The following is a 10,000-nucleotide window of genomic DNA, read 5'->3' as shown; positions in this document are numbered from 1 at the left end:
GCAGGGTGTTGGCCCCCCGCACGGCCTCCAGGAGAGCGGGGTTATCGTGCAGCCGGAGACCCTTCCGGAACCAGTAGATGGAGTTTACGGCCATGATCTCACAGCAGAGGAGCCTTCAGAAATATCACAAATATAATATAAACTATAATATACACATAAACCAGATTAAACAGCGCGTACAGCACCAAACTGGACCAGCAGCCGCCTGACTTACCGTCCACTGCAGCTTCCAGTGACTTCAGTATAATAATAATAATAATAATAATAATAACGATAATGATAAGAAGACATTTTATTTAGACAGCACCTTTTTAACACAATTAGCTGAGAAATTAAAACAGAGTAATAAAAGATTCATTAATAAAAGACAGAGGAATAAAACAAAGGGAAAACATGCCCATTCAAATAAAAAGAGAGAAATAACATATTTAATAGTGCCATAATTCCTCTGGAGGGCTAAGACTGCATACATTGGTCAGAAGGGGTCAGCCAAGTGTAGTGGCGTTATTTTAATGTTAATTATGAGTTTGTACGCCATTCCTAGTCCCTGCGCTCACAGGTGTAGAATGAGACTTCAGCTCATGTAATTTAGCCCTACGTTTCGAGTCCCATCAGCATTTCACGCGCCTCTGACTGACCTTGTGCTTTATACTGGACAGTGAAGGTACCGAGTCCCACATGGGCTCAGCAGCGAAGCCTCACATGGGGTCAGAAACCAAAACATTTGCCATGAATATTTAAGGACAAACGACCCTTATTAAGACAAGCAACTCAAAACCGTAATAAAAACAGTTGTTAAACTTTGTTTTGTGAATTAAAGTCAGAGGGAAGTAGGTCACTTGTCCCCCACTTATGTAAGGCTGTGGTGGTTTACGTGCCCACCTTATATAGCAACTAAAAGGTGATGCAGTTTGGAAAGAGACTCACCTAAAGCGCAGGTGAAGGAGGAAAACACGTCTTTATGTGAGTCCGGGTGACAGAACCATGTCACAGAGAGGTTCGTGCTCTGGGTTCCGCCAGTTTCTCGGGTTATTGTCACTCCGTTTAACTTAACCGGGCCAAAACCAGGCTGTTTCATAACGGGTTGCGCGACTGCGCATGCGTCAAGCACAAACCTTACAGATGTACATGCACTAGATCTCGTAAATAACCCAGTTTTCTCTGTATTTGCGCTGGTTTTTACGCACGACACCATAAACAACGACTACAATTATACGTTTATTGTAACTGCATGAACATGTGACGGAAAAAACCTCCGTGAAAAGTTTCTTTTAACGGAAATCCTCGCGCTAGAAATCCACGTCTATGCCGTCCGTGCCCTGGCTGGCGACGTCAGGCCGCAGCCGTCCCGCAGCCGATTGGGTGATGTCGCCGTGACGCTGGCAGAGCGGACTCACGTTTATGTGGCGTGGACGCGGAGAGCTTTAGGAGACGTTTTAACGTGTTTTAAACGTCGGATGTGTTTCGTGGCGCTTTCAGGACCCAAATCGCGCTTTAACCGTTAACACAGGTGCGGGATTCGCGCTGCGGGACGCACATTACTGCAGAGCCTGGCCCCGCCTTGTTTTCTCGTCTCGCATCTCATTGGCGGCCGCTCCGGAGACCCGGATGATCACGGGGGGGGGGGGTCAGTGAGGGAGCTCCGTCAGGCGCCATGTTGGATCTAAGCTTGTTCGTTGCAGTGAAAATTCAGCGATTTTAGGAAACTGCATTAAAGACAGACAGACAGAGAGAGAGAGAGAGACAGACAGACAGACAGAGAGAGAGAGACAGACAGACAGACAGACAGAGAGAGAGACAGAGAGATAGAAAGACAGACAGACAGATAGTCAGACAGATAGATAGACAGACAGATAGAGAGACAGACAGACAGATAGTCAGACAGATAGAGAGACAGACAGACAGATAGTCAGATAGATAGACAGACAGACAGATAGAGAGACAGACAGATAGACAGACAGATAGTCAGACAGATAGACAGACAGACAGATAGAGAGACAGACAGATAGACAGACAGATAGAGAGATGGACAGACAGATAGTCAGAGAGATAGATAGACAGACAGACAGATAGTCAGACAGATAGATAGACAGACAGACCGATAGACAGATAGAGAGACAGACAGATAGATAGACAGACAGACAGATAGATAGACAGATAGTAAGACAGACAGACAGATAGAGAGACAGACAGATAGTCAGACAGACAGACAGACAGATAGACAGACAGATAGACAGACAGATAGATAGACAGACCGATAGACAGAGAGACAGGCAGACAGAAAGAGACACAGATAGATAGATAGACAGACAGCCAGATAGATAGACAGACAGACAGAAAGAGAGACAGACAGCTAGACAGACAGATAGACAGACAGATACTTTATTGATCCCGAAGGAAATTTGGCTAATTAACAGTCAATTAAAGAATTGAAAGTGGTCTGTGAATCGTTACTGAGTTGCCTGCTGCTTGGCTGTTCTCTCTCTGAGTGGGACGCGACTGTAAACAGTGTAACAGGCCTCATTCACTTCTGCAGGAATTCTGTAAGAATCCGTTTTTAGCCGAACTAAAGTATAAACTAATACTACACTACACAATACTACTCAGACGTTGTAGAATACTGCGAGACAGCAGGAACAAGATACAGCTGAGAAACCCATCCATCCATCCATCCATCCATCCATCCATCCATCCATCCATCCATCATCTTCCGCTTGTCCGGGGTTCGGGTCAGCATCCTGAGCAATGAAGCCCAGACCTCCCTTTCCCCAGCCACTTCCACCAGCTCTCCAAGGGGGATTCCGAGGCGCTCCCAGGCCAGCTGGGCGATATAGTCACGCCAGCGTGTCCTGGGTCTTCCCAGGGGTCTCCTCCCAGGTGGACTTGCCTGTGACACCTCCCGAGGGAGGCGTCCAGGAGGCATCCTAACCAGATGCCCGAACCACCTCAGCTGGCTCCTCTCGACGTGGAGAAGCAGTGGCTCTACTCCGAGTCCCTCCCGGATGACCGAACTTCTCACCCTATCTCTAAGGGAGAGTCCAGACGCCCTGCGGAGGAAACTCATTTCGGCTGCTTGTATTCGCAATCTCGTTCTTTCGGTCATTACCCAAAGCTCATGACCACAGGTGAGGGTGGGAACGTAGATCGACCAGTAAATCGAGAGCCTTGCCTTATGGCTCAGCTCTTTCTTTACCACAACAGACCGGTAAAGAGCCCACATCACTGCTGACCCAGCACCAATCCGCCTGTCAATCTCCCGCTCCCTTGTACCATCACTCGTGATCTGAGAAACCATTACAGATTATTATTGATTACAGCCCGTCTCTCAGCATTGCTGTACTAATAACAGGGTTATTGTAGATCCTTTAGTAATGGGTGATGCATTCGTTTAGTCAAATCGTTGAAGGAGCATCCCAACAGCTTTCCTCTTCTTTTTTTGCATGATTCCATCATTGCAATGTAATCAGAGATCCAGTGGGTTTTGGTGTGAAACGGTTCAGACGTCTTTACAGTGGTGGTGATGGGAACCAGGCGTCGCCATGACTACAACACAGATATAGACACTTTATTTACCATCCAGAAGCACCAGAGAACCTACACGAGTCTTCTGAGCTTATATGGAATGTTGATGATGGAAAACAGTGGAAAATCTGGAATACTGAGTTTTCTTTGGGGACTATTTTGCCGCACAGCGCCCTGCATGTCTCCCTCCACCATGAATGGAGTTGAAGTTCTCTAAACTCTCATAAAACAGCGTCTCAGTCATCAGGCAGTGAATTCAGAACCAGTTCATGTAGGAACTTTCTGTAGGAGCTTTTAGAGGGACGTCTGGTTCCCATCACCACCACTGTGAGGAGCTTTTAGAGGGACGTCTGGTTCCCATCACCACCACTGTGAGGAGCTTTTAGAGGGACGTCTGGTTCCCATCACCACCACTGTGAGGAGCTTTTAGAGCGATGTCTGGTTCCCATCACCACCACTGGGAACGGTTCTGACTTGATAAGATTATCTAGAACAGAGCGTTTCACACCAAACGCTGAGTTCACATTTAAATCGTAACCCCATTTTTCAGAGTTAACAGCGATTCTTTTTATTTGTTTTCCTGTTGATTTATTTCAGGTGCCATTTTACAAGTATCATATTTTATTGCTATATCGGGACCTTCCAGGTCAGAGTGACGCGGAGATCCGCTTTTACCCTCATCTGACTGCAGCTGATGAAGGCCTTGCTAATTAGCTGATGCACTGAATCAGGGGTCTTTACTGAGGCAGTGAACTGACCGCTGCGGAGCTCCGGCCCGCACAGACCAGAGTCTGACACACTCGCCATACATTGTGTTTGTTTTTTATTATTTATTATGCTGTATTTTTTCTTTTAAACACTGCTCTAGTGCAGCTGAAAGTTCATATTAGTTTAAAACTGAGTTTAGAAGGTGATTAATTACAGCACATTTTGAAACGTGTGGCAGCATTACTTTGTGCTTTACTTACATTTTCCTCCAAAACATATATATTCATTGTTTAGATGACCACGTTAGTTTTTATTCAGCATCGTTAATTAATTAAAAGTATTTCACTCTTATTTTATTACGATTTCAGTAACGTGTGTAAGCTTATCCGTCGTCCGCCTGTGCATAAATAGCATTCCATAGGATTTCGAGGTATCGTTCGGATTTTATTAGAATTCTGTGTAAATCCGTAAACGATCTGTGTGTAAATTAAACTTTTTAAAACAGCTTCTTGTGCATTTGTGAGCAAATCGTCCGCTTTTTTTGTTCAGGCGCCTTCAGGCACGCTTTGTTTTGGGGTCCTGTGCCTTGGCGCTCTCCGCTCCGGGTTTTGTGTGGTTTTTGTGATTTTTCGCACATTTACTTTATTTCTGTCAGCAGAAGCGGCCGATATTTGGTTGTTTTGTGGAATAAGATCAGAGATGAACCTCGAGCTGCTCGGTAAGTCGCTGTTTTAGCCCGTATTAACGCCGTTTGGCTGTGTGTGCTAACGGTGCTAACAGCGGGGCTGCGAGTCCCGGCGGTTCGCGGCTGTAGTCGCGGATTAAACTGCGGCATTAATCACTAAAACCTCCTCTTTTCCACTTATTTTACCGCCTGGCTGCGTTTTTTACTCAGTGTGTCGATTAAATCATAGCAGGAGCATCAGCTCTGCGCCGATACTCAGCCTCCTGTGGGAATTTTCCCGTTCCACCTTAAATGGTGCGGTTACAGCCTAACGCTCCAGAATCAAGAATAGAGCTACTGCGCTGTTTAAGGTGGAACAGGGAAATTCCTACAAGAAGTGTGTTCGGACGTCTCCAGATCTGTGAGATGAACTGGATGTTAATGCCTGCGTTAAGCGGCGTTGAGGAGCCTGAGGTTAATTAGCCGCCTGACCAGCTCTTAGTCTACATAACAGACACCCAGACGCGAGCGTCCCTATTCGGAGTTATGAGCTCTCAGAGCGCTGAAGGGCCTGTTATGGGGGGGAAATGGCACCATGTGTCATTATCATGGTAAATTATGTCACAGTGCAGTACAGAATGACCAGCTTCCCAGTTTCCATATAAAGAGGGCAAATTTGATCCGGTTTAACTGGATTTGGTGCCAAAAACGGAATAAAAATCATTGTATTTATAGTTTTTGATAGTATTTTTTTATGTAGCACTGCCGTGTCATTTTCTTTGCTGTTCTATCAATTATAAATGTTTTCTTTTATTATTATTAATTTAAACGCTGACCTTTCTGTTAAATTGCGTTGTAAGCTGTTCATCATTCAGCAGCCTCTCGGTTCTTTAAAGGATCTGTTTCATACGTTATTTCTGACATTTTTATAGTTGTACAAATAAATAGAGCTTTGTGTTAATTGAGTGGACGTATATGAGCTGATATATCGGTGTCTGCTTTCTTACAGAGTCGTTCGGGCAGAACTATCCAGAGGTGAGGGCTTCGGTTGGTGCTTTACGAAACCATTCGTAGCTGCTCGGTGAAGAAGCTGCATGTTGTTAATGTTGTTGATGTTCTCGCTGACAGGAGGCCGATGGCACTCTGGACTGCATCAGCATGGCTCTGACCTGCACCTTTAATCGCTGGGGGACGCTGCTGGCCGTCGGTTGTAACGATGGCCGAATCGTCATCTGGGACTTCCTCACACGAGGCATTGCCAAAATCATCAGCGCACACATTCACCCCGTCTGCTCGCTCTGGTGACCTGATGCTCTGTTACTGTCTGTGTTTCTCACCTGAGGCAGGAGATCATGATAATAATAATGATGATGATGATAATAATAATAATGATAATGATGATGATAATATTAATAATGATAATAATGATGATAATAATAATGATGATGATGATAATAATAATAATGATAATGATGATGATAATATTAATAATGATAATAATGATGATAATAATAATGATGATGATGATAATAATAATAATGATAATGATGATGATAATATTAATAATGATAATAATGATGATGATAAGGATGCTCACTGTCTACTTATTACAACCTTATTGTGACGGTTCGTCATGGTAACGACTGATATGGTCACAGTGCTCTGCTGTTTAGTTGTTGATGTACTTTGTCCCTTTCAGCTTCTTGATCCCTTGATCTTGTGATCATTGTATTGTTTGTTTGTTTGTTTGTTTGTTTGTTTTTGTCCAGTTGGAGTAGAGACGGACACAAGCTGGTCAGCGCGTCCACAGATAACATCGTGTCTCAGTGGGATGTTTTGACGGGAGACTGTGATCAGAGATTCCGGTTCCCCTCTCCGATCCTCAAACTGCAGTACCACCCCAGAGATGCGTAAGGAGGGAAAAACTACACTCTTAAAAAAAACAGAGTTCAAGGGTTCTTTAGTAAAGACAGTGGTTCTTTATAGAACCATGAACACTCAACGAACCTTTTTCTTGCTAAAATGTCTCTTTGCATGTTGAAATAGTTTTTCATGTTGATGGAGAACATGTTGTATATGGTTCTGTGTATCTCTAAGAAGGGTTCTGCTATTGCAATGATGTCAGACTTGTATAGAAAAGAAGAACCCTTTCCAAAACAGTGTCTGCGTTCGGTTCTAGGTTATGTATTAGCTAAACTGCTGAATGTGTTTTTGTGTTTGTCTCTCAGAGATAAAGTCCTGGTTTGTCCGATGAAGTCCGCACCGGTTCTACTCACGCTGTCAGACTCCAAACACGTGGTTCTGCCGGTGGACGATGACTCTGACCTGAACGTGGTGGCTGCGTTTGACCGGCGGGGGGAGTACATCTACACGGGGAACGCCAAGGGCAAGGTCAGGAGTAGACAGCACAGTTTTCCACTAATTACAGCTAGTTATGTTGCTGTTCAGGCCGATCCTGCAGTAATAATGACGTGTCGTCATATTAGACGCTTTCAGACCCCATTAGACACCACCTGGTCACTTCATTGGTCTTGTGTATCAGGAGTATATCTGGATGAGGCCACATGTAAACGCAGCCTAAACACTTCAGATAATCTGATCACTCAAACTTCAGGAGGTGAACTGAGACGCATTTGAGCAGCATGTTATAGCAGCATAAACACAGCCATCTCTCCAAGATACATGCAACAACCATGTTGCCCCTCCTGGGGCAACCCAGACCCCCCCTGGGGCAACAGAGACCCCTCCCAGTAGAATAGAGACTGCTACCCAGTACAACAGAAACTCCTTACAACCAAAACTCCTGCCAGTCCAACTGAAAATCCTCCTCAACAGCCTGCCCAAAAAATGAATGTGAGGTTTGACTTCTGAGGTTAAAGTCAGTTTTACTGCTCTCCTGAAGTCTCCCTCTTTCTCTTCAACAGATTCTGGTGTTGAACACCGACACGCAGGACCTGGTGGCATCGTTTCGGGTGACAACAGGGACCAGCAACTCCACGGCTATCAAATCCATCGAGTTCGCTCGCAAGGGCAGGTGAGTCTCATTAAACCTGGACTGAATTTACTGAATGCAGACAGGGCTTATAGAGGCACCGCTGCCTCGTTACTGTGCGTGAAACCTCAGATAAACTACTGAAAGGTGCGTTAACTCTGCTCCACTCGTTTGTTCCTCAGCTGCTTCCTCATTAACACGGCGGATCGCATCATCAGAGTCTACGACGGCAGAGAGATTCTCACCTGTGGACGAGACGGTGAGCCAGAGCCCATGCAGAAACTCCAGGACCTCGTCAACAGGTAAACACACCCATTCATTTCTCCAACCGCTCTTTATTCCTTATTAAACCTGCAAGGTTTTGTTCCTGTGCATTTAAGATTGAGATATGTAAATGACTTTTGATTGGCTGACATGCATTGTGCCTCATTCAGCAGTCTGGACTAACATACTGTCTATAGCTTAAGTGTGAATGGGCGGGGCTGAAGTGCTGTAGGCGGAATGGGCGGGGCTGAATTGCTGTAGGCTGAATGGGCGGGGCTGAACTCAACAGAATGAGCAGATGCATGTAAATGTGTGTGTTTTTCTGACATCACAAAAATGTGGATAAAGTGTGTGAATTGAATTCAGGCCAACAGGCAGACATGTTCTGTCTAGATACCAAAAGGACGGGACACTATTTGTGTGTCCTTCAGTTCATCACTGCTTTAACTCCCCACCCCACCCCACCCCATCCCACCCCACCCCATCCCACCCCATCCACCACAGGACCCCGTGGAAGCGGTGCTGTTTCTCTGGAGATGGCGAGTATATCGTGGCGGGTTCTGCGCGGCAGCATGCACTCTACATCTGGGAGAAGAGCATTGGGAACCTGGTGAAGATCCTGCACGGAACAAGAGGAGAACTGCTACTGGACGTGGCGGTGAGGAACACACGATAAATCCTTAAAGGAGAATTCCACCAGTTTTTCAACGTTCCCTTGTCACTCAGTGTTTATGGTGTAATCAGAGAGATCCAGTGGGTTTTGGTGTGAAATGGTTCAGACGTCTTTACAGTGGTGGTGATGGGAACCAGGCGTCTCCATGACTACAACACAGATATAGACACTTTATTTACCATCCAGAACCACCAGAGAACCTACACGAGTCTTCTGAGCTTATATGGAATGTTGATGATGGAAAATCTGGTTTCAAGCTGTGTCTTCATGTCTCTGTAGTGGCATCCAGTGCGACCCATCATCGCCTCCATCTCCAGCGGAGTCGTGTCAATTTGGGCCCAGAACCAAGTGGTGGGTAGAGCACTTCACTGCATCTCAGTACCAGCTCATCATCTGTTTATTACTTCTTCTTTGCCTGTGCAGTAATTATTCACTAAAATAATTCTGAACCGCACCAGTAATGGAGTCTAATCTCGGCAAAACGTGAAATTACATGATGAACTGAATCCCATCCTAAAGGATCGCTAGTGAGTCCGATCGTTGTGAGGTCAGAGATTTGCACCCCTGATTGCACCTGCTTTCTTTCGGGTCCTGTAGGAGAACTGGAGTGCCTTTGCCCCGGACTTTAAAGAGCTGGACGAGAACGTGGAGTACGAAGAGAGAGAGTCCGAATTCGACATTGAAGACGAGGACAAGAGCGAACCTGAGCAGACAGGTGTCTCTCTCTCTCTCTGTCTCTGTCTCTCTCTCTCTCTCTCTCTCTCTCTCTCTCTCTCTCTCTCTCTCTCTCTCTCTCTCTCTGTCTCTCTCTCTCTCTCTCTCTCTCTCTCTCTCTCTCTCTGTCTCTCTCTCTCTGTCTCTCTCTCTCTCTCTCTCTCTCTGTCTCTCTCTCTCTCTGTCTCTCTCTCTCTCTCTCTCTCTCTCTCTGTCTCTCTCTCTCTCTCTCTCTCTCTGTCTCTCTCTCTCTCTCTCTCTCTGTCTCTCTCTCTCTCTCTCTCTCTCTCTCTCTCTCTCTCTCTCTCTCTCTCTCTCTCTCTGTCTCTCTCTCTCTCTCTCTCTCTCTCTCTCTCTCTCTCTCTCTCTGTCTCTCTCTGTCTCTCTCTCTCTCTCTCTCTCTCTCTCTCTCTGTCTCTCTCTCTCTCTGTCTCTCTCTCTCTCTGTCTCTCTCTCTCTCTCT

The 10,000-nt window shown here is 45.7% G+C and overlaps 2 protein-coding genes across 3 annotated transcripts in view; one reads left to right on the top strand and one right to left on the bottom strand.

Moving 5' to 3' along the window:
* The window catches only part of cry3b (cryptochrome circadian regulator 3b), a 25,842-nt gene extending 24,331 nt beyond the window's left edge, over window positions 1-1,511 (bottom strand). The window contains exons 1-2 of the mRNA XM_017685302.2: window positions 928-1,511; window positions 1-113 (exon numbers count right to left, since the gene is read on the bottom strand). The exon at window positions 1-113 is cut by the window's left edge and continues 64 nt beyond it. Of these exons, the coding sequence (XP_017540791.1) occupies window positions 1-94 (94 nt within the window). The 5' untranslated portion in view covers window positions 95-113; window positions 928-1,511. The remainder of the gene's footprint in view (window positions 114-927) is intronic.
* A 3,265-nt stretch (window positions 1,512-4,776) lies between these two features.
* rbbp5 (retinoblastoma binding protein 5) overlaps window positions 4,777-10,000 on the top strand; it is a 12,825-nt gene continuing 7,601 nt past the window's right edge. For both annotated transcript variants that reach the window (XM_017685308.2, XM_017685306.2), the window contains exons 1-10: window positions 4,777-4,948; window positions 5,904-5,929; window positions 6,023-6,195; window positions 6,664-6,804; window positions 7,123-7,285; window positions 7,819-7,928; window positions 8,069-8,188; window positions 8,655-8,808; window positions 9,103-9,174; window positions 9,421-9,538. In XM_017685308.2, the coding sequence (XP_017540797.1) occupies window positions 4,930-4,948; window positions 5,904-5,929; window positions 6,023-6,195; window positions 6,664-6,804; window positions 7,123-7,285; window positions 7,819-7,928; window positions 8,069-8,188; window positions 8,655-8,808; window positions 9,103-9,174; window positions 9,421-9,538 (1,096 nt within the window). In that variant the 5' untranslated portion in view covers window positions 4,777-4,929. The remainder of the gene's footprint in view (window positions 4,949-5,903; window positions 5,930-6,022; window positions 6,196-6,663; window positions 6,805-7,122; window positions 7,286-7,818; window positions 7,929-8,068; window positions 8,189-8,654; window positions 8,809-9,102; window positions 9,175-9,420; window positions 9,539-10,000) is intronic.

This window comes from Pygocentrus nattereri, chromosome 21 (assembly GCF_015220715.1).
Source record: "Pygocentrus nattereri isolate fPygNat1 chromosome 21, fPygNat1.pri, whole genome shotgun sequence".
Classification (NCBI taxonomy): Eukaryota; Metazoa; Chordata; class Actinopteri; order Characiformes; family Serrasalmidae; genus Pygocentrus; species Pygocentrus nattereri.
This window is presented reverse-complemented; position numbering and strand designations above follow the sequence as displayed.